Consider the following 23921-nt stretch of genomic DNA (forward strand, 5'->3'; position numbering starts at 1 on the left):
TTTCTTGGTTTGATGAATTTAGGCTTAGGTGCTTGTTGGCTCGCATAGAAATTTTGTTTTTCGGTTTTATTTTTTTATCTAGGTGACTTCATATTTCCAAACCTTCGCATTCTATTACCACCACAAGGTTCTCGGCAGTGGCTTTGCTGCCCACCGCTCTGACTGACTGCCCATTGCTCTGACTGACTGCCCACTGCTCGATTATGCCGCAGGATGACAATACAATTTTGCCTGCACACATGGTTGCAGACCGTCGTACTCAGCAGGCCCGTACACCGCCATGTTATCATGTGTTATTGCGCCACTCCTTCAAACAAGGGGAGTGGAGCGCCCTGGGGAGGTTGACCGGGGGGGTGGAGGCCCAACTGAGTTGAAACACAAAATAAACAGACGCGACGAACGTGCACCGCGCAGCAGTCCTCTCCACAAGCAATAAGCAGAGCCGAGATGTTTTTTGTTTTTTTTCACTGCTCAATGCTTGTTTGCGTCGCCGTAGCTTGCCTTTATCTTCACCGCTTCGCTCGCTCCCTGCCTTTTCTTCCCCAGTTTTTTACAGCGGAGCTGTTTAAAGCTAGTTTTCCCAGTATCGTGTCTGCGGGCAAACAAATATCAACACAAAACTCTGGAGAGCTACCACCAGCTTGCCGGTTGTCTGGTTGCCACCATTGCTCATAGATAGCGACAATCTTTTCAGCCTTTCCACTCTGGTTTTCACCAGAGTGGAAAGGCTGAATTTCTCTAGGCATCGTCCTAGAAGTCGTCCGAGAATCGTTCTTGAGGTCATGATGGACTTCGTCCTTGAGGTCATCCTAGACGTCGTCCTTGAGGTCGTCTGAGAGCTTGTCCTTGAGGTCGTCCTAGAAGCCGAGGTCGTCCTGGACGTCGTCCTAGAAGTCGTCCTTGAGGTTGTTTTAGACCTTGTCCTCGAGGTCCTTCTAGAAGCTGTACTTGAGGTTGTCCTAGACGTCGTCCTTGGGGTTGTCCTAGACGTCGTCCTTGAGGTCGTCTGAGACGTCGTCCCTGAGGTTGTCCTGGGCGTCGTCCTTGAGGTGGTCCTAGAAGTCATCCTTGAGGTCGTCCTAGACGTCGTAAAAATAACAGCTTCGCTGGTCCTCCATCTTCACGTGAAGTGGAAGGGCTCTACATTTTTTGTTTTGTTTCTTCAAGGCATCCTGGCTTTTGCTTTAGCACCACAACGTGGCACCACCCACAGGGCCGCAAAGTTAGAGAGCCTGCAAATGCACAAAGTGTGCACTGTCGTCAAGCCAGATGCCAGATTCTGCTGCATTGCAAACTCCCCCCTTTCTACCCCCCCCCCCCCCTCCCTCCTCCTGCCGTTCGCAAGGTGGTCATGTCCACCCCTAAAAGATTCCTGGGGGGAACCCTCAGCATCACTGTACTCCATTCACGCTTAAGCTGAGACTAGAAGCTCCGCCTTCAGTGCGAGCTTTCTGCCCTTGCTAACACAGTGCTTTGGTTGCAGGCGCGTGCAACTAAAGCATTCTGGAAGCCAGCGTGCTCGTGCTGAAGGCAGAGCTTCTAGTCTCAGCTTAAGGGTGAGCAGAGTATAGTGCTGCATTCCCACAAATTTTCTGCTTTCTGTGGCACATGGGCAGATTTAGGGGGGCAAGAGGGGGTGACCACCCCCTCTTAAGCCCCCCAAGGTCAACATTTTTAAATTAAAAAATATATACCATAGCCAGAAGTTTAGTTTTCTTTTAACATAGCTAATATTGGGTCAACAAAATAGATCTGGGCAACGTTTTGGCCGTAATGTCAAATCTCAGCAAACCCTCCCCCCTAAACCTCATCCATAAATCCACCCCTGCTGTGGCTCATAGTATATTTATTTGAGTCACTAGTTAGAACGACCCTATGTGCAGATTGGGACACAGTGCGAACATGCATCGGCCAATGTGGCCTGTGTGCATCGAAAATTGTACTTTTTTTTTTGAAGTTAAGACATTATGCAATGCAGATGTAGCAAACAGATTTTCAATTACCCATGACTTTGTTATGATTGGGTTCAGCTGCATTTTTGTTATTGGTGGCTGCAGTTTTTTTTTTTCTGCTTATATTTTTTTGTATTTCAAGGGTCATTGTTGTGGTAAAGTAAGTATTTTGCTCTCCCTGCTCTTAAGTAATTTCTCAAGCATTGTTGGTAATACAGGTTGCACGAGGTAATCAAAAACATAAGAATGGTTTCAGCAAAAAAAAAGATGTTGCAATGAAAGATTAATATACTGTATTGGCACGGAAGTCAGTACAGATGGTGTTTTTTTTTTTCTATTTTCTAACTTCATTCGATAAAACTACTTTCAGCGGCCATGACTTAACTCGGCATTATAATACTAACTCACTGCGGCTTTGAAAATGGTTTCATGCACTGATCAAGTGGTCCTCATTGATGTTGGCCATAGCGTCTGTAATGGCACCCTTTAACGACTCCGGTGTTGTGGCGTTGCTTGTTGGTCTCTCTCTTGATGCCCTTGGCATATTACTGCAAAGTTCCGAAAGAACGCCCACCCAAAAGGGAGAGATAAATGGGGAAAAACACGGGGTGAGCTATTTATGGGGATGCCACAGCAAAACTATATCAAAATTTAATGTAATCACTGAGACACCCGCTACAAACTACGTGACGTGGGAACTGATACTCTAGATTGTGGACACCGCGAATTCCCATTTCCCAATGCGACAAGCACGCGGTAATTTGCTACAAATTCCTGTGTCACGGGAAAGGATAGCGCAGGTTGCAGACGCAGCAGAATCGCATTTTACCATGCGAAGGATCCGCGGAAACCCACCAAGAACTTGCATCTCATGGGAACGAATACTGCAAATTGCGGACGCAGCAGATACAAGTTTTATGGTGCATTAACACGCAGGAACCCGCTACAAACTTGCCTGTCACGGGAACCGATATTGCGCACGCAAATTGTGGACAAAAACACGGGAATCCGCTTCAAAGTCTCATGTCATGGGAATAAATACCGCAGATCGCAGACACAGCAGATTCACATTTCACGATGCAATATACATGCTGGAACAACTCGCGTGTTACGGGAGCCGATATTGCGTGCAAAGATTGCGGACAAAAAGGCGGGAACCCGCTATGAACTCGCTTATCAGACGTACTGGTACAGCAGATCGTGCGGCAAATGTGATTCCCGTCGGACGTCACATGACGTATGACGGGAATCAAGGGGGGGGGGGGGGGGGGGGGGGGCGGGCGGGCGATGTTTGGGAATTTTTATGTTCCAGATATTTAGCCAGAAAAATGGGATGGGCGATCTCCCAGGGGCAGGCATTGTCTTGAATCTTTACGGTAGTCCAAGGTATTTACATCTGGAGGGTTAGGAGGTCACATGTTAGGGCAACGTGGTTGTTGAGGTTGTCATGTAGCCAATCTTGGGTCGGATGGGCCTTCTGGCATGGAGCAGAGTCCTGTCGAAAAATGCATGGCCTCCCCTGGGCTTTCCTTCTATACAAGGTTTTCCTACAGTGCCCAGGGTCTTGAGGTTGTATTCGAGTTGACCCTAAGGCCCTGCTGAAAGAAGTGCGACAGCATGACATGGACTCTTGTTGCTCACAACGGCTAGGTCTATCACAGATAATGGGAACTTTGTCCGCATGACCGTAGGGACCTCACTGTGGCTCGCACAGAGCCGCATGTCATTCCTCCTCTTGACCTTTTCGTCTTGTTCAAAGTTCTTGTCGCAAGAAAAAAAAGCCAGAGCACATCCGGTTCCTCGGGATACTTGAGCTTGTTCAACAAGCACTTGAAACGAATGACATGGTTTCTTGGGGTTTTTCGGGACATAAATTGCCCTCTCCTCATCACGTATCACTGGTATCTAACGTCCTCATGCACCACAAAGGCAGAGCCTGATAGCAGGCTCTGCCTTTTCGAGCTGCTTGGCAATGGCCTTCATTGACTTGCTGGGGCCGCCGTTGACAATGTCCTGCACCTGTTGGACAAACTCAGCGGTCCTGATGACGTCTGATCGCTGGGAATGCTTTATTCACTTGGTTACAGATGCAACGTCCTTGTCAAAATCCGAAAGCTGTTTTCTGACCTTGAAATTGCAAGACCTTATCACATTCAAGACGGTGGCTATATCCAGATCGCTGTGGTCGGCGGCCAAGGCAACCAGGGTGGCATGCCTTTTAACTTTTAGGGTCGAAGCTCCTTAGGGGCTAGCCATGTCCGTATGTCCGTCCAGCGTCGGGTGCTCGTGCTCACGAGCATGTGAGCATGTGCTCCCATGCTCGTGTGGGGCAAAAAAAACAAAAAACAACCGCATCTCCACGTGGTGTATGATGTTGAAAGGGGCAAAGCTCTGGTGGTGCTTGTCTGCGTAGACGGTGAGCCGCAGCATGCCGAGCCTTTCGTTCGTTTTCATCCATGTCAGAAAGAGAATGTGTGGTATGGAATGTGATTATATACGCATTTGAGCATTTGACCGCAGCGTGACATGGATGAAAACGAACGAAAGGCTCGGCATGCTGCGGCTTAGCGTCTACGCAGACCAGCACCACCAGAGCTTCGCCCCAATCAACATCATTCATCATGTGGAGATGCGTTTTTTTTTGTTTTTTTTTTATGTCAGACTGAAAGCTGCCTCTTTAAAATTGATGCACTAGATAGACAACATAGGTGCAGTTGAAGGTGAAGTCAAGCGTCTTAGACCTATGTAGTAAAAGTATGGAAGTTATGCACCCTGAAGCTGTGTTCTCAAATACCTCGCACGCCTTGTATAAAATTATACTTTCATGGTCATTACCTCCCTGCAAAATGCATATTGGATTCTGTAAAACTTCCATAAAGTTCCAAACAAACGCACACCTCCGGCAGCTTTCTCGGTGACTCTCAGGCAAAGCGCCGGCCTACTGATCCCCAGTTGGCGGGTTCGAACCCTGCTGAGGTGTCTGCAAGCTGACGGAAGCTTATTGCGGTAAAGGCACCGTGTAACTGGGCTTTCGGTTGCATGTCAAAAGATCTTCAGGTGGTCTAAATTTAATCCTCAGTCCTCCGCTGGGGCGTGCCAGATGCCCTTCATTGGTTTGGCACGTATACCCCCAAATTGACTTTACACACCTCCGGCAGAGAGATAATGGTGAAAAAATATTGGGTGGGCGACTTGTTGGGATGAAGGAGCAACCTTTTTTTATAACAATGAAGTGATAAACATGCAGGTACCTGTTACAAATTCCCGTGATGCGGCGACCGATGTTACAGTTCACGGTCGCGGCAGTATTGGTGCCGTTTCTTAACTTTAAGAATGCTGTTATGAGTAATCCGTCGATTCATGTACAAAATAATTTCGATCTGTCTAAACAAGCACAACTTTTTTTACAGGCATCTTGTCAGGCTGTTAGTAATACTTGGGTTTCACCTGCTGATGCAGGTGTAAAGAGAGAACTAGTGATGGCCTCACGGACCACCTGTAAGAAGCTTATGCTTGTTTAGACACACTTAAAGGTAAAGACTTAGAAACCTACCCCTGCTTATGAGAAGCAACTGGCAGATTGAACAATATTAATGGTTTGTTCATTCATGTATCTCACTTATTCCTTTTCCTAACAGAAAGCCAAGATCCTGAGCATCTGTGTGTACAAAGACACAAGCGGACTCTTCACGACCCAGTACCGAGAACCGGACGAACCGGTCAAGCCACAGAAGCCTCCTGCCCCTCCCAAGGAGTCTACCGACGCATCCACAAAGTAGGGGCTTAAAACAGCTGGCATTCACGCTTAGTATCTTGTTCGGGACGTTATCTAAGTCCACCAGCTTACTTTAATGCCGCATTTCCTCATGCTAGTTGGCAATTGCATGGAAGTATCCCCTAAATATATTCAGTCATGAGCTACTCTGCTTGCTTCGCAGCTTTTTCTAAAATAAATCTGCTGGCTTTCTTTGGGAAATAGTCAATTCTGCAAATAATTTTGTACCAATCGGCAAGGAAAGGTGCATACAAATCTTGAAAATTTGTGCCAACTGAAAAAAACTTGGGGTAGTTTATGGGTGGCACCATTAAAGGGACACTGACAGGGTATTTATGCTCGCCGAGGTTTTTAGTTGTACGTGTCATATGAGAGCTCAACTACCCAGAACAGAATTTGCGGCTCGAAATTCGGTTTCTTTCCGCCCGAAAACCGCTGATCAAGAACTGGCCGGTTCGAGTCTCGCTCACTCTCTTTTTCGAGGTCACGGGCCGTTTTCTAAGGTATCGATGCGACCACCAAATTTAATCAAAGTCGTGGGTCACTGAAGGCACACACTCAATATTAAAAATAGAAAAAAATATGAAACCCATTTTTTGTGGCTTCTAAAAAGCTGTAAATACGTTGATTGAAAAAAAAAGTTCCACAGACAACCGGAAGCATTCTGTGCGTTCGTCGTTTCGCGTATCGTGGGACTCGCGGGGACGGCGATGGCAGCGGACGACGGGCGTGGGGCCTCTATTTCAGAACTGTCGTTCGCGGTACCGGCGAATTCTGTCTACCTTTAAAAGAGAAATTTGGGACTGATCAAAAGAATTGGTATTCATCCCGTACGACACGCCCGGCCACCAAGCCGATTTGCACGAAGACGTCGCCGAGCCGTCGCTCCCTTCTCGTGGCTGAAGACATCGCTCGCGTACACGTGAAGCACGACGTGTCTACTTCGAGTTGAATATGCACGCGTACGATTTCTTTACTAGGTGCGAATGTCCCCAAGGCGTGGTGCTTCCCGACTTCGACTCGGGAGTGCTTTTGCTAGAGAAAAATCGACAGCAAACTTTCCAACTTACAGTTTACCGGCTTAATTATTACAAAGGAAAGAGATCCACCAGAAAAGAGATCACCCAGTAGCGCAGTGGGAAAGACCGCCGGTTGACATGCGGTAGGACCGGGTTCGATCCCCCGTGAAACTTTATTTTTTTTTTCCAAACATTTCCCGATGTTTACGTATCTTTTTTCTCTTTTTACAATCATCACTGAAGAAACAAACAAAAAAATAACAAACAAATGTTGCGGACGATACTTCGCTGAATTAAATGGTATGTGATTTCCTTTTTGACACCTGCGAACTCAATGTAATCACTTTCCACAAAATGCAAGGAGCATATAAATCAGGTAGCGTCCGCTTTCCGAGGTGCCCGTATATGTTCTACAGGAATTGCAGCCAGCCAATGGTCCCGATCCCGTTGATCTTTCGGAAACTCTGTCGCACAATGCCACTTTTTTTTCGGACGCAGGACATGTGAGCCAGCTCTTCACGCAACATCTTGGGTGTATTCTTTTCGGAGCCGATCATGGAAATTCACCACGGGCACTCGCTACTCACCTCCGACTCCTCAATGTACAAAACAACTCATCTTGGAGTACAGAACAACGAGCGTAACAAACATAACTGCAAAAGAATCGCCCGGCGAGCAGTTCCCGCACGCCGTATCGCACGCCGCATGTCGTGTCGTCTGCTACGGAAAGGAGAAAAAACAAAAAAAAAAAAAAAAACGCACGGTCGGGTGTAGCCACGTGACTTCCGCCACTCACTCTCTTCTCTCCACTTCTCCGACCTCCGTCGGGTTTCGGTTTCGAGCAGTTGCGTCTTTCGGCTTTATTAAAAAAATACGCTACTCTGTTGCAAAATATTAATTGGGTAGTCCTCCGACACCATAATGAAGCCCCTGGCAAAAAATGAAAAAAACATTTTTGGGGGGTGTCAGTGTCCCTTTAAGTTTGATGCCAAGGAAAACACTAAATTAGGGTTGTGCGAATAGTAGATTTTGATTTCGAAGCGAATTCGAAGCGAATAGTGATTTTGGCCGAATATTTTCGAATCGAATATCGAATACTTGCTGTTCAAAAATCTTGGCCGCAAAGTTTCATGCAAGATAGTTATTGGAGACGTGCAATTATTAATTGGGCTGATTTATGAGAATGAGACTCTAATTAATTCATGTGTGACTTATTTAATGAAATACAAGGTGCCAAGATTGGCAAAGATGGCGCAGGCGTTGCTGGAGCTCATTGATCGTTTCTTTTGCCCATTTTTAAACAAAGTGGATGAAATGACTACGATGAATATATTCGAGAGTCCCCACCATAATGTTTGTACCGTTTTGCCGAACGTGTGAGTATATTGCTGATTTTAGAAATCATTTCTGACGGATTTTTAGACAGTAAACAAACACGCGAATTGAGGCTGCCAACACTTCGAAACGCACGAATATTATAACTGCTCTCGAAGCGAATATCGAATAGCGTAATATTCGAAACTAATATTCGAAAATTCGAATATTCGCACAACACTACACTAAATACAGTAATTGCAGCAAAATTAGTAGATTTCTTTTTGGTTTGCCATGTTTATGCTGGAAAGTGGTGTTTGGTATGTTCTGCTCGTGTTGATCTTTTATGTCTCATCCTCTGTCTGCGGTCCAATAATACCATGTAAACATTTTTCTTGCCTATATTATTCATATTTCACGTTTGTCTTGCCCGTAGCATCGTCACATTTATATTATTCTGAAAAACAGATTAAACCTGTATCTCTAAAAAAAAAAATTTTTTTTTAACAGCGGCGTGTTGGATGATGAGGATGAACTGCTCTATGGTGACTCGGAAGATACACGAGCCACAAAGGAGCCTGTCCGTGTCGCTGCATTGGAAACAGAATCCGAGTAAGCTTTCTTGCTTTTCGTTTGTCTGCAAGATGGGGTTACCAGCTCACTCTGCATTTACTTTAAATAATTGTCTAATAAACTTCCGTCCCCCAGGACAGCCAATGTTTTCGAGCTGAAGGAGGTCAAGCCAACCTTTTGGGTGTTTGTGGCCAGGGAAAATGGAGTCTTGGAGGTGAGCCCTTCAGGATTTGCATGAGCTTAGGACGCAGTGTCTAAGCTCCGATCTGCTTCGCAGATCTACTCTCTTCCCGACTACAAGCTCTGCTTCCTGGTGAAGAACTTCCCGATGGGGCAGAGGGTCCTCGTGGATTCTGTTCAAATGACTGCACCTTCTGGCACCAAGTATGGATGACCTTTTTAACACAAAAAGTGTTGATACTCTTGTTTTAAAAAAGAAAATTGATGCGTTCCAGCGACAAAATTTTTGCGTCCCTTCTTGCAGATGGGAACTGTAGGGACCATTGTGTGACATATACACTCCGTGCGGGAACTATAGGGGGCGCTTTGAAAAACGCGCGCAGCGCCGCTAGCGGAGGAGCTGGCGTTCGACAGTGAGGCGCGCTCAGCAGCCTGCGGCGCCTTTTCGCGTGCGAAGCTGTGGCGGCGGAAGCGCGCACGGACGGAACTTTTGCTTTTTGAGCCGATAAGTTGAGTATGACGTTGCATGAGTGCTGGGGCAAACCTAAGAAGGGCATCTAGCTGTTCTCCACTTCTTATATATTGAGTTTCGGTCGTTCTTAGGGGTAATTTCTCTAGTTGCGGCCGAAAAAGGAGTTGGAGCAATTTTCCGAAAAGCAGGACGGCCGCCACCATAATTGCTCTGAGTAGCAAATTTATTTCGCTCGTCGCTGTAAACGTAGGACTGCTGGAACAATAATATTTGGAGGCGAGTGAGATGTTCACTAGGTTTTTGCACGAAGTGTGCCAAGTTTCATTAAGACAGCTGGTGTGAAAGTTAGGTTTCTAACGAATAAAGAAATAAAGCTGTACAGAATATCCAATATTGGACCCGAATTGTTGTGTTATAGCAGGCTGTGCAAAGTGCAGATTTGGGCACGCAGGTGCTTCGACTTGACAGTAACATGACACAGCACTTATTGTACAAAAAAAGGGGCATAGGGAAACCAGATGAACATTCGGTTTGGTCGGCGTAACTCAATGGGAACTGGTTTTGACCATGAAAAGGCTGTCAAGAGAATACCACTGGTCATGGGAGGTGGAGACTTTAGAGGTAGGAAGGGACTAGTAGACTGTATTTCCAATTGAAACCACTTTACAACAAGTGGTTACAAAGCCGAGAAAACAAAGTTGTCGGCCAACACACGGTTTGGCCGTCAAGGGCTTTTGCGGTCAGTTGTTATGTAATAACCCGCCGTGCGAGGTACTGATTTTTGGCGCACAGGTACTTTGACATGACTGTAACTTGACACAACACTCATTGTACCAAAAAGAGTTGGCATAGCGAAACCAGGTGGAAATTTAGTTTGGGCGGCGTAACTAAATAGGGAACTGGCTTTGATCGTCAAAGGCTGTCAAGATAATACCACTCATCGTGGGAGGTGCACACTTTACAGGTAGAAAGGGACCAGCGGACGGTACTTCCAGTTCGAACCACTTTGCAATAGTGCGAGAAAAAAAATTTTGTCGACAGAACTCGGGGTGTCAACGTTTCCACATTCCAAAGGAGGCTGATCAAGAAAGAAAGCTCACCACATAAACTTCCATACTCAAACATTGATTCTTTAGTGAGTTCGAGTTTCATTGTTGTTTTCTTTAGATTTATATTTGTCACTTTTTTTACCGTTCGAATCTTTCTTCATGACGTAGAGATTGCGTGCCATACTTGTCCGAAAATATCGACACGTACGATGGGGACGAAACTTCTTTGGAGGGCATTCCTCCAACGAAATTGGCACTGCATAACCGCGAGTGTGGGATGGCATTTCAGTTCGTCCCATCGGCGCTGGCACATGTAGGCGTTACTGGTACGAAAACAAACGCAGAGCGCAAAGCGACAGTGTAGAATATGTCAGCCGTGCCGACACAGTGGCAGACATGATCGGGAGACCAAATTTCTCGCGTCGTACGGCACGGCTCCATCGTTGTCGCTGTCCCACAAAACATCGGCGAGGTGAAAAACTGTGAAACGTCGTCCGCGCGAGATACGACGCATAACTATTGAAGCACTTAATGGCACAGCACAGGCAGCACTTCATGCTGTGAACCCAGTGCAAACGCACCGCTCCGACTTCAATGCATACGCGGCGTGGTTTCGGTTTCGTTGTCTCTGGGGTTCTCACTGCCTACTTTCATTACCGGCCGCGCGGGGGCGCCCCAGTCGCGTCGCACGGAGTGTATAGGACTATGTTGTTGCGGTGTGATGTCATGTGGCATTCTGACATCACATGACAACCTGGCTTCGCAGGTCATTAGCAGTCTATATGCCTTTTCCATCACATTGTATGAGGAATTAGGGGTTTTGAAATATATTTAAATTTTGTAACATGAATCGATAATGATAGTGTCGAGACCGGTTATAACGAAGTCAACGAGAATCGGAAATCGCTTCGGTATATCCGCTTCTTCGTTATATCTGAACTCATACAAATAACATAAAAAAAACAAAAACAAAAAACACGGGCTGTCACGGGCACGTGTTTATCGAGCCTGCAGAAAGCGGTCAAGGTTTCCCTGCACGCGTCCTCTACTAGATCCGCTTCTTGCCAACTGCTTCTTGCCAACTCCTATCAAAAAAAAACTTTCAGTCTTTCCACTCTGGTGAAGAAGGAAGAGCAGCGGAGTTGAGCTTTTGTTCTTGGCGGTGGCTTTCCAGGCGAGCGATTTGCTCTTCTTTCGCAAGGGAATCTGAAACGCTTGGTGCAGTGGATTTTTAGGCGATAGCGGCCTCGCAGCAATTGAAGAACCACTTGCGTTGCTGACGCATCGTCGCTCGTCTCGTTCCCGCTCTTTTTCCTCAGAAGAAATGTTGCCGCCATCTATGAGTGATGGCAGCAACCAGTTGTCTGGTTGCCGAGGCTGGAAAGGTTGGCGCGATCTATGAGTGACGGCAGCAAGCAGACAATCAGCAAACACACTTTGGACAGCTACCACCATCTATGAGTGACAACGGCAACCAGAGTGTTGTGTTGAACACGGGTGTCAACATTTGTTTGGTACTGGACACGATCCTGAGGAAACTAGCCCTTAACAGCTCTGCTGTAAAAAAGATCCTGGTACACACAGACCATGTCGACAGCGTTGACGGTTGCCATGGAGGACATTGGCGGTGGACAACATTCTTTATGTTTATGTGCACTCCGTCGAGGATGGTATGCTTTTGATTCAAGGAGATTGCCTTTGTCTTCCCTGTCAAGGTGCCAGCGGTGCGGGGCTCTCTATCGTTGGGTGGCGATGATTCGCTGCAGGGATGGGCAAAATACATGCAAATATGTATCGAAATACAAATACAAAATGCTTCATCAAAAATTTCTTTAATTACAAATCTAATTACATTTACAAAAAAGTATTTAAGTGCAATATACAAGTACAACCAAATGTATTTGGTCTCCTCCAAATACTTTTCCAAATACATTCCTCAAAATTTGCGTCAGCGACTTCAGGGCACCTGCTACGCGTTTCTGGGTGTCTCATTTTAATTTTGCATCGCACACTCGGGAGTTAGTGTGCGAGGTGCTAGTAACATAATAGAAATCTAATCACAAAAAATGTAATCAGTTCGGATGTAATAGGTGAAAAAAGTACAGAGCTTCAGGCAGCTTTTTTTGTCGATTACATTTTGGTATAGACCAACAAAGAACTGAGACGACCAAGATGCGCAGCACTAGCTGGAGAATTTTTTATTGTTGCAACTCGCACCAGTTACGAAAATCTGGACGACCCGCGCATTTAGAATGTTCCAGGAAAAAATATGGATGGAAATCAGGTTGGAAAGCATCACAAGTTGTCACAGGCACTTATTTAGCCAGTCTGCCTGTGAACGTCGATTTCGTCACTATTCTTGCCCTGGACTAGCACCGTAATCGCAAAGTCACTAAACGCTTGTGCTTGATTGAGAGACACTGCATTCGGTGCAGAACATAGTTTTCTTCCTGCTCTGGACAGTGACAGTGAATTTGAGGGATGTATTTTTGCCCACAAAATTGTATTTAATTACAATTGTATTTGAAATACCCACTTTTTAGTATATAAATACACACGTCAAATACATTACCCAATTTGTAATTAAACACAAATGCAAAATACACAGTGTATTTGAAATACATATTTCGAATACTTGTATTTGAAATACTGCCCATCCCTGATTCGCTGAATTAATGCTTGAGCGAAGTAGACTTTTGCGCAAGAGTGACCTGATTGACCAGGCGCCGATACGGATTACGAATCAAACAAAGAAGTGCACACGGCACAGAGTTTGCGCTCAAGCTTGTCTGTCGTCGTTATAGAGAGCCTAGATTTAAGAGATGGGGCAACTGCTCGACCAGGGTCACGTGGTTTGTGGGCCGCGTTTGCAAAACATGCTGCAGCATGCAAGGAGTCAAAACTCAAAAGCGTTCACCTTCTGCAAACGTGTCCGCCTCTCTGCCCAGTTTTCATGCCACACTGGCCACACGACAATCAAATGAAGGCATACTGACTGCTCCCTTTCTGAAATCTGGTCCCTTTCTGTCATCTTCGCCGGAACGTTGTTGCTAGTGCTCCGAATTCCCCCATCGGCATGCCAAGACGACTTCTCGCATGCGATGTGGTAAAGCCGCTTCCCAGATAAGGAGTGGGGAGCAGACGGCGTTGCAGAGACTGCCACCGGCGGCCTTTCCAGCATCTTCTGCAACCTGTTCTGGGCAACTTCTTGGCCGCAACAGCAAAGTGCGGCGGTCCGAGACTTGCCGTAAAATCGTGGGCAAGCGCCCACTCAAACTTTGGAGATTATCGCAAAAAGATGGGGGATGGGCGCCTGTCCGGTCATCAATTTTGCATATAAATGTACTGTGTGTAATTCCTTATATTTTACAAATTTGCTAATGGGCGCTTGATGTAGATAGGGCGGATGCACGGTATCCTACGGTAGTTAGCTTTCAGAATTTTTATTCTTTTTGAAATTATCACGAAATTTCTCTTCACTTATCTGCGCGAACCGCTCAATTTCTTTCGCTAAAAAAAAGACACAAACGGATCGAAAACGTGCAAACGGGAATAGAAAATCGTAGTCGGTTTTCTGTAGCCGCTATTTCGTTATGACTAGGGCTTTGTGTTTTTGGATAAATCCGAAAAGCTCCAAAAAACATTGGCCGGTAAAATTTTTGTCAATTCAAATTTATCCGATAAACTCCAAATTGTTATGTGCCCATGCCGCCACCCCCCCCCCCCCCCCCCCCCCCAGCAAAAAAACAAAACAAAAAACAATTTGAGCAGTGCAGGATCAATGATCCCAGGGAAATGGTACCATGATTATCTTTCAAGCCTAAGACCGTTGTCAAAAGGGCGTCTTACTGCTTGTCTCGTCAAGGTTGGCTCACGAAAACAGGTCATCGTACCATTCGTGTCACGACAAAAGCCACTTTTTTGGTTTCCAGTTTGGGCCATGGGATTTGGGATTTAGAGAAAGGAGAGGGTATGTTTCTAGGGGTAACAGTGGAAGCTATGGACCATAGAGATTGTATAAAACAGGGAAAAGGGGCAGTTGAAACTTCTCTATTACATCCTTAACCACTACAGCTCGCACTGCCGCGGGATAGATTGATGGGATGACTCCGAGCTTCCTTGTGGCTACCTCCGGCAGTTTATTGATTTTAAGGTATCGACGTTTATCGAAGCCACACTTGTGTGCGACTTTTGTCGTGGGACAAATTAGTATTGCCAATGACACCAATGCCAAATTCAAGTGAAGAAATATTAATTGATACAAGCGCGTTTTATTTTTTATCTGGCATATGTTTGCATCCGGTTCTTATTTATTATTTTTTAATAGGAAACGCTGCGAAATTAATCTCAGAATTTCGGAGAATTGGGGATTTACGAAAAATAAACTCCGATAAACAGCAAATTTTTGCTAAAAAATGAACTCTGAAAAACACCCTCCGAATTTCACAAAAAATAAACTCCGAAAACACGGAGCCCTAGTTTTATAATTGGTCTCGACATAGTGCAAAAAACTGACTGATACTAAATTGAATAGAATATTGAATCTGTACATAATAAAAAAAAGTGGTAAAATGTTCTTACTGAACAATATTTTGAACTCTTGCTGAGTTTGGCTCTGTTATTATGATGATATCTACATTTGAAGCCTGCAAGAAATGACATAACCTCAAAAACTGCGTTAGAACTAACAGTTAGTAAAAGAAAGTCTCGTATTACAAGTAACTGGACTCTAATTTATAAAAAACGATTGTCTGTAAAAGATTTTGGTGAGAAGGGAATTGGATTGTTTTGTTAATACCGAAGATGGCACAATTTTACATGTTACGTAGCGTTAAATCATCCAACTCCACATGCTATCGCATGGCTACGCCTGATATGCATGTTAAAGTCCATCATTTTCTTTAACCTTGCTTACTGGCTGCTGTCTTTCAGGTCTGAAAAGCTGTCTGACATGTCCCATGAATGTATGCCAGTTGTCCACGAGATTTTGATGGTTGGACTGGGTGTCAGGCAGTCACGTCCACTGCTGCTGGTGAGAATATGACGCTGTTGCCGGATCCACTGAAAAATAGGCCTACCTTTTTGTGAACAAAGCTGGCATGTCTACTTTCCTACAGCACATGTGGAAGCCAATCACTGGAACTAATGATTGTGTCCATTGAATGGCAACAAAGGAGATGATGTTGAGACTAAAAGAAGCGACCTTAATTAACTGGGATTATGGGCATGGCATTCCCATGGTTAAGATGTCGGCTGAAATCGCTATCTAGAGTCTAGACATTATTATTGCCTCTTCATTCGCTGGTCTGCTTTACAAAATCGCGATGATTGGCTCTTCACGCGCTCGGTTAGAAATCGTATACCCAGGCTTCGTTCATAAAGCGTCGACATATTTATAAGTAACTACGGTAGCTCCCCTTTCAAGTTCTGAATGACCCTTTGTTTTTCTTCAGGCCAGGGTGGACGAAGACTTGCTCATCTACGAGGCATTCCCTTTCTACGAGACGCAGAGGGAAGGACACCTTAAACTTCGCTTCAAAAAAGTGAGCCTAGTTGAATGCCCTAGTTTGTGTCGGGCTGCTTAATTGTGGGACTCTTACCTTGCTTGTAGCTCAACCACGACATCATCCTGCGCTCCCGCAAGTACAAGACCCAGAAGCCAGAGAACGAAGAGGAAGAGAAGGCATTCCAGAGTCGCCTCTGGCTGCAGCCGTTTTCTGACATCTCCGGCTACTCGGGGGTGAGGTCTTCTGTTTTAATTGCATATTAAAGCGGTAACTTTGTAGAGTTCACCAACCTCAGGAATCACGTAAGCACGAAACGTGTAAGTTGGTCAGTCCGTAACCGCTAAACAATCTTGAAAGTAAAGGTGACTGGTTCCATGGATTGAACCTCAGTCACCGGCGTGGAAGCGGAGTGTGCTGCTCACCGAGCTACGGACCCAGCATGCAGGAACGGGAGGAGCAGAAGTAGGTTATGTGAGAAAGCATGCAGAGGATTGAGGGGTGGAAAGGGCAAGAAAGAGAGGAGCCGAAACAGGTGGTGTAGGAAGAGTGCATGGAACAAGGAGGGCTGCAAAGGGCAGGAAAGCGCGCTTACCCTCTCTTGGTGACCTAGAAAATTCAACGCAAAGGCTTTGGTGTCCGGGTGGAGCTGAAGGGAAGCGCATGCAGCGTCGCAAAGAATGATGTGACGTAATCTGTTTTCAAACAAAACCCTGTCTAGGCACCACCTGAACGAACAGTACCACCCACCCCGAGCATTAAAAGACTAGGGGTCATCCTGCCCTAGGCACCATCCGAATTAAAAGCACCACTCACCCTATAAAGCTACCTTAAATGCATTTGGCAGAATGACCAAACATGCAACCGATTTTTATAAGGCTAGTTCTTAGCACTTTCGTGCCTGAGCCAGGTGTATAGCTAACCCCGACGGAGTGTCCAGTGCGGAGTGTGCATTATGTACAATCGGCGACTGCTTTTTAAGTAGGGACCTTCTTCAGTGTGCATCTGGCGGCAACAGAGCGGACTTCAGTTAAAGTTGTTGCTTGCGGCCTTTCTGTCAGGCTTTGTTTGCACCCAACAATAACTGGTGCAACAAGGTGAAAATGGAGGAGCAAAGGACATAGCTGAAAAACGAGGGCATCGGGCCCCACAGTGACAGGAGGCCAGTTGCCATGACACAGTAGCAAACCGGCAATTCAAGTGCCAGTTCGTGGACAATTACAGCGGAGCTGTTAAGGGCTAGTTTCCCGAGTATCGTGTCTATGGAAAAGCAAATGTCGACACAAAACTTCAGACAGCGACTGCCATCTATGAGCGACGGCGGCAACCAGACAACCAGCTTGCCAGTTGTCTGGGTGCCGCATGTCGCTCATAGATGGCGGCAACCTTTCCAGCCTTTCCACTCTGGTGAAAACCAGAGTGGAAAGGCTGAATTTCTCTAGGCGTCATCCTAAAGGTGGTCCTTGAGGTCGTCCGAGATGTGTCCTTGAGGTTGTCCTAGACGTCGTCCTCTAGGCATCATCTTAGACAACGTAAAAAGAACAGCTTCGCTGGTTCTCTATCCGCACGTGAAGTGGAGGGGCCCTAGATTCTTTTTCTGTGCTCTGCGTTACGTGCGCAACTGATTGGTTGCAGGCTGACCTGAGTAGTGGCGTTCTAAATGCTATGCATTTAGACTTTCTTTGTGAAATGCCAAACCGATCCAGTTTTGTATGCTGCTGCTTGTAGAACAGGGATTTGTTTGCAGTGTGGTTGTCAGGGTTGAACAATAAGAGGCCATTCATTTTTTTTCTTTTTTTAGGTGTTTCTCTGTGGACATCGCCCTCATTGGCTGTTCATGAGCTCTCGAGGGGAGCTTCGCTATCACCCCATGTTTGTGGACGGCCCGGTCTACTGCTTTGCTCCATTCCACAATGTCAACTGTCCCAAGGGGTTTCTTCACTTCAATAAGCAGGTATGAATGTAAAAGGATTTTTACTCTAGTATGAGTTTACAACTAAGTCTCACGTTTGAAGAGTGACTCTTATAGCGAGTTCGTTTCACACGCACTGGCACCGTTCGAGTTCTCTCCCAGAATTCATCGCACTCACAGAGTGTTGCACGGAAAACTGGACTCAAACGAACTCGCCAAATGCACCGAGTGCAGAAGACTGACGCTGCCGCCATCTATGTTGTAGAAAAGGTACCGACTTCAAACCGAAACTAGCGCCTTTCTGTTCCGTGATGTGGGGGAATGCGAGAATGCAGTTGCTACCAACGTTTATCTACAAACGTTGGCAACTGCAACCTGTAGTTTATAGTTGCGATGTCTTCAAGCAGCTCGGCTGCCGTAGAGATAGTTACAGACGGCGTAAATGTCCGCAACCAGCTGTCTACAAAGCAGCTGGTTGCGATCTTTCAATCCTTATAACCGTTTACACCGAAGAAAACTGATGATGCTGTCCGACAGAAGCTTGATCCGTTTGAGCATGGTATTATGCGTGAACCACTGAAAGGGTACAGCTTAAAACTAGCCTGTTGGAATATCCAGCAAAACTGGGTCTTTCGATTTGGATCGTCATTATAGGTGGATTAGATATTAGCCTTGGTGAGGGCGTTGAGAACGAGAGCTTTCTCGAACAAAATACGACGGGGCAAGTTAGCTGCATAGGTAAATGTTAAACATGATGTTGCCCAATCCTCGGGTAAAGTCACCATCTTTAGCTTTCTCTGATGCTTATTGGGCAGTCAGAGGTTCCTGCTGGGGGAGTTTTATCGACAAATGTTAAATTTTTCACCCGCACATAGATGGTGATAGACATCTCGGGGGCCGCTGTTGCGTTTGTTCTGAGCATTTCTTTACACACTGGTATATTTCAGTGTTTTTACGGCAACAGAGCGATTTAAAACCTGCAAATATATCACGGGTTGTCAATTGCTTCCTTCGTGAAATAGCAGACGCTCACTATTCAAGCTCGCGCTTGATTTCGTTGCCCGCTCGACGCGATTTCAATCAGAAAATCTGCTTTTTTTTCTTTCGGTTCCGCGACACATTGTAGCAGACGAACCCTCGTCGTCTGCTCCCGCTCTTCGCCGGCCCCTCCGGAGCAAGGCATGACGGGATTGCATTTTGGCGCACTCCCGATTTCCTCGGTGCAGCGAGTGCTTGCACGCGTGGGGTGTCAGCGCTGAAATGAACTCTGAGAGTGCAACCACTTGTGGAGCGCCGGCCGAAACAAACCCGTTCCACGCTGCGAGTGGCCACGCGTGGGCACGAGTGCCGTGAAACGAACTCGCCATTAATCATTGCTGTTGCACACCTATTGGTTGAGTCACCTGCCTTCTCCAAAAAGGCATGGCGAAAAATTGCTTTTTAATTGTCTGAGCCATAAAAAAAATTTACATGTGAGTCTCACAATTTTGTGAAAGCAATAAAAGTAAATGTTTTTCATAACTTTCGCCTCTATGCCAGAACTTTCAACTAGTATATTTTTAATGTGAAACATTCTTTGGCTAGTTGCTGAGCGTTGAGCCCAGAAAGTGAAGCGACTGCGAAGCTCAGCGCTGATCGGTTGACCAGGGGAGAGAAGGGACAAAGGAAGCTCGATGCTGATTGGCTAACGTGGGAGGTCACGTGGTTAGAGGTGGGTGAGGAGGAGTTTGACCACCTGCGCACCAATGGAGAAAGCTCGACGCTCTAACGGTAGGAGATCACATGGCTAGAGGTGTGTGAGAAGGAGGTGTTCACGTGATTGAGTGAGGTTGTACTGACGGAGGAGTGATTAGTGGTATTGTAACATTCCAGGAACTGCTATAAGTGGGTGTGGTACGCAATAAGTTATCTCACGAAGAGCGCCGTAAACATAGGTGTTTAGCTGCACGGTACCTCAGTGATGAACACCGTGAGCAACGATGTTAGACCTCTGAGTTTGAGCACTAGAGACTAATCCCACACTATATGGACTACCATCAACGTGCTTGGCTCTCAAGTGTAACCACTGAGCGATTAAGCCCGAATGTTTTCTTGTATGCAACACAATTGCCGAGCAATTTGGCATACATATTTTTTATAATGCAGAGGCTTGTATTGCAATGGAAGTAGTAAAGAATGCCCTCCCTGAGGGTCAGGTTGTTTTGCCCCGGTCCTTCCTAGAAGTTTTAGGTCAGGGCCAGACGATTGTGGACTGCCTGCTGCGCTGGGTAGTCACTTTGCTGCTGGTTGTTGGTGGGGAAGCCTCGGGGAATGACGCTCAAAGTCGAGAGCAATGATTGATAAAAACAAATATATTAAAATGACGACAGCAAACTTAATTACAAAACTCTACCGCACTCACAGCAGTAGAAAGACAAAAAAAACGCACCTCAACACAGAGTGCCCACCGCGCACGGTGAGGCTCAAAGAAACTGCTTGTCGCTCGCGACAAAGCTACACGGACCGGCGGACCGCGAGAGATACTAACTTGCTCCACGCACGGGCTTTTTCAAACTCAACGTTTTCTCGCCAGCGCGGTCGAGAAAACTTCCCGCTGACACAGGGCCTGTCCAATTAGGACAATTATAAAATTCTATTGGCCCCAATGCCAGCGGGTCCTCCCCCAATCACAGGGAAGCCGCAGAACTCAGTCCTTTCTTTTTTCTAAGAAAAACAATGCTAAACGCCTTGGGAAACTCTCCTATCGGGGCGATACTTTACGGATAAAACTCCCCCCACTTCGCGGCGTCAGAACAAATCTGCGCCGTGTCCTTCGAAGCCAGCGAGTAAAGCGAAATGGAGTCCAAGTGGACCGAGACTGGTGCCCCTTATAGCCAAAACCCCATTGTAGCAGTCTCCCGACTGGACGAGCCGACTGGAAACGTGCCGTGACGACAAATTCGGGGAGGGCGCCACCACCTCGCGGCGACAGGCAAGAATTTCTGTCCCCTTCCCGGGCCAAAGATTAAAAAGGGCTCAAGCTGCTCATCCCCCTATCCTGGGGCGAGCTGTCGAGGTGCCCCCATCCGAACGGTTGAAAGTCGACCACCTCACTTTCCAGGAAACGATCAAATCCTCAAGCGAATCCCTACAGAAGTGATTCACAAAATATCACAATTTTACCCTGCAAAGGGTATATCATGCTCGTGCAGACCAAGTAGGAGCAAACAATGCTTGAATGAAAGGTTCTGTTGCTTACATATCCCCCTGGAAAGAACTTTCATCTGTTCTTTATAATATGTCTCTAAGCCACTGCTAGCATATGAAAGGCACAAGAAAGATGGTACGAAAACTGCTAATTGTATACCGAATGTTTTATTGCCATTTTTGCTCCAACTGCATCGTGGTGGAGTTGCTGCGCTAAAGCAAACTTTAGCGCAGCAACTCCACCATTTTATTGCCATTATTGGCAATAATGGCAATAATGGCTTTTATTGCCATTTTTGGGCTTTAATTTGCTATAATTTCTAAGCATAACTTAAGAAGCTTATGCCCTCCGACCGGCCACCATCGGCCGTCCCACGACCTTTGACGTTGCTGGTTTTTTTTTCCACCAGGGGGAGCTGCGCATCAGCACCCTGCCCACCCACCTGACGTACGATGCCCCGTGGCCCGTGCGCAAGGTCCCGCTGCGGTGCACGCCCCACTTCGTCAACTACCACGTGGACAGCAAGACGTACTGCGTGGTCACCAGTCAGCCGGACCCCTGCAACCAGCTGGTGCGCTTCACTGGGGATGAGAAGGAGTACGAACTACTCGAGAGGGGTCAGTGGGAGCCCCCTTTCCTCCGTCAAGTTGTTTTGCAAGGGATAATTTGAAGAGTGTCTTCCAGGACGTCAGCCACTGTCCCCATATTTCCCCCCATCTTGTCCTTTCGGTTCCTCCAGCGAGTCGGCACAGTGTGGTTTCTTTTCATGCAGAAAATTAATAATTGTATTGGTGTCGACTCCCATCTCTCGCATGCATGCTGTGGCAGTATACTGTTCGATAATTATTTTAGCTATATTTGACCAGCACTGCCCAAAGGCTGACCCTGTGGTCAGGGGCATTGATGCATTGTTCTTTACGATACACAGAAGTGAAACGAAACTATGCTTACTGACAGGATAAGAACAGCAGGCAGGTCTTCTAGGACCTTCGATGACACTTAGGCGTCTCGTAAGCTTCAAGCGTGCGCTGGAGGCCGGACGTCCGAAACAGATTCCATGCGTTCTCATCCTGTGGGTGGCCGTAGTGAATGTCACAAATCTTTGACTGGATGGCAGAGCTTGAGGTGCCAGATAGTTTCACGCCGACAGCTATTATAGGAACTTCCCAGCTCTGTTTGTGGCGTTGGCGTCGTGCCTGGCGGATAACGCCGTTTCGTGCGCACATGCGTTGCCTTACGAAATCGGACAAAGTGCGTGCACTTGGCTCTTGCCAGGTGACAGTGTCTTCTGTGGTTGGCAGAGGACACCGTCACACATTTCTCACTGTACAACTCTGTTTGCGTGTGCCATCAGATTTAAAGCAACCCATTACTCGTAACAGTACCTGTCTCGATTTAGACTTGAGCAGGATCGTTGTCTCATTGTTCAGTGTGTCCCCTTTCCTACATACTTCAGTGACCAAGCTGTGTTGTGTGTGATTGAGTAAACAAAGAGTGGATACACATAAAAGTGGGTGTTACTATGTGCAACAACAGCCATCGCGGTCACTTTTTCGCACTGCGGCAAAAAGCTGCAGATTTTTTGTGCCCCCCACTTTTTGTGACGGCCATATCTCCACTTCCATTTGTAGCCGACTCGAGGTACATCTTCCCGACGATGGACAAGTTTTCGCTGCAGCTGCTGTCCCCCGTGAGCTGGGAGACGATCCCCAACACCCGGGTGGACCTGGACGAATGGGAGCACCTGACCTGTATCAAGAATGTGATGCTGTCCTCGGAGGGCACCAGCACGGGCATGAAGGGATACCTGGCCCTGGGCACCAACTACTGCTACGGGGAGGACGTCACCAGCAGGGGACGGGTGGGGCACTCCGCTTGTGCTTGCGTCGTTTCTCCGTTCCTTCACTGGTCCTCGCCAGGAGACTACCGAAGTTGGTCTATTGGCATCTCAAAGCACTTTGTTTCTGGCCCTCGGTTCTTGGGCTCATGATCTATCTGTCGCACACTCTGGAATCCTGTCACAGCAGCAAATTGGTACTAACTGGAACCCTCACTGGACAGCTGCACATATTGAATGTTTGATGACACTCGGTTGGCTGAAGTCGCTAACTGTGTCTATGGGCAATAACTGGTTACAATCACTAATTGTCTAGGGAGACTCTTCTAAATTTTGTACGACGGTTATTTTTATTTTAGATGTCTACGTGACAAATATAGTGACAACCTCTAGAATAATCGAGAACTAGTTTCGTACACGAGGGGCATAATGAGTTCCTCCAGGTTTACAGATGACCTTGCAGAAAGGCATTTTATGATATCCTTTACATTGGGGTGGAAATCTAAAAAAATGACTTTGCACTTTGTGAGGATCACTGCAGCTTTTACCTATGCCATTGTTTTTTTTATAAGGTGTACCCTTGTGCTGTAAGTAGCAGTAATTTTACTTTCATGTTCTGATCAAGTGTGCCTCTGACTCCAGATCACCATCCTGGATATCATTGACGTTGTTCCAGAGCCGGGGCAACCATTGACCAAGAACAAAATCAAGGTTGGTGCATTAGGAAAGGATATTGAATGAGCTCTCTCTTCTCTTGGGAGACATTTCATCACACTTGAACATTCACTAGTGAAACTTGTGGGCTGGTTGTAGTACTAGTTAAAACTCAGTCTAACAAAGCTAAGGGGAGCTGAAAATTACTTTGTAAAAGCAAAAATGGCGTTTGTCGCTCAATGATCAAAAATGGCGTTTGTCGGTCATTAAAGCCTAGCTTTAATGTAATGGCATCCAGAGAGCTAGTGCGATACCGCGTTCCCACGGCGCTTGCACGTCGAAAATGTTATTTATGCAGATATGACTTTAGTTTGTGAAGATGACTCACACCGCTTAGAGAAACAAATTAAGTTGTTGTTTTACAGCGATAGCTGTTATGGCCGACGCTGATGCCCAACGAATTTGCCGTGACGTGTTGCAGCTGGACTACTGT

General features: G+C 46.5%; 1 protein-coding gene across 4 annotated transcripts in view; it reads left to right on the top strand.

The window, feature by feature from the left end:
- The window catches only part of LOC8025089 (cleavage and polyadenylation specificity factor subunit 1), an 80270-nt gene that overhangs the window by 42467 nt on the left and 13882 nt on the right, over window positions 1–23921 (top strand). For all 4 annotated transcript variants that reach the window (XM_042291876.1, XM_042291875.1, XM_042291877.1 and 1 more), the window contains exons 19-29: window positions 5591–5727; window positions 8571–8672; window positions 8769–8847; window positions 8911–9017; window positions 15267–15366; window positions 15788–15877; window positions 15946–16074; window positions 17640–17792; window positions 21347–21554; window positions 22569–22798; window positions 23417–23485. In XM_042291876.1, coding sequence (XP_042147810.1) covers window positions 5591–5727; window positions 8571–8672; window positions 8769–8847; window positions 8911–9017; window positions 15267–15366; window positions 15788–15877; window positions 15946–16074; window positions 17640–17792; window positions 21347–21554; window positions 22569–22798; window positions 23417–23485 — 1404 coding nt within the window. The remainder of the gene's footprint in view (window positions 1–5590; window positions 5728–8570; window positions 8673–8768; window positions 8848–8910; window positions 9018–15266; window positions 15367–15787; window positions 15878–15945; window positions 16075–17639; window positions 17793–21346; window positions 21555–22568; window positions 22799–23416; window positions 23486–23921) is intronic.

The sequence above is a fragment of the Ixodes scapularis genome, unplaced genomic scaffold (assembly GCF_016920785.2).
Source record: "Ixodes scapularis isolate PalLabHiFi unplaced genomic scaffold, ASM1692078v2 PGA_scaffold2__306_contigs__length_199485367, whole genome shotgun sequence".
Lineage (NCBI taxonomy): Eukaryota > Metazoa > Arthropoda > Arachnida > Ixodida > Ixodidae > Ixodes > Ixodes scapularis.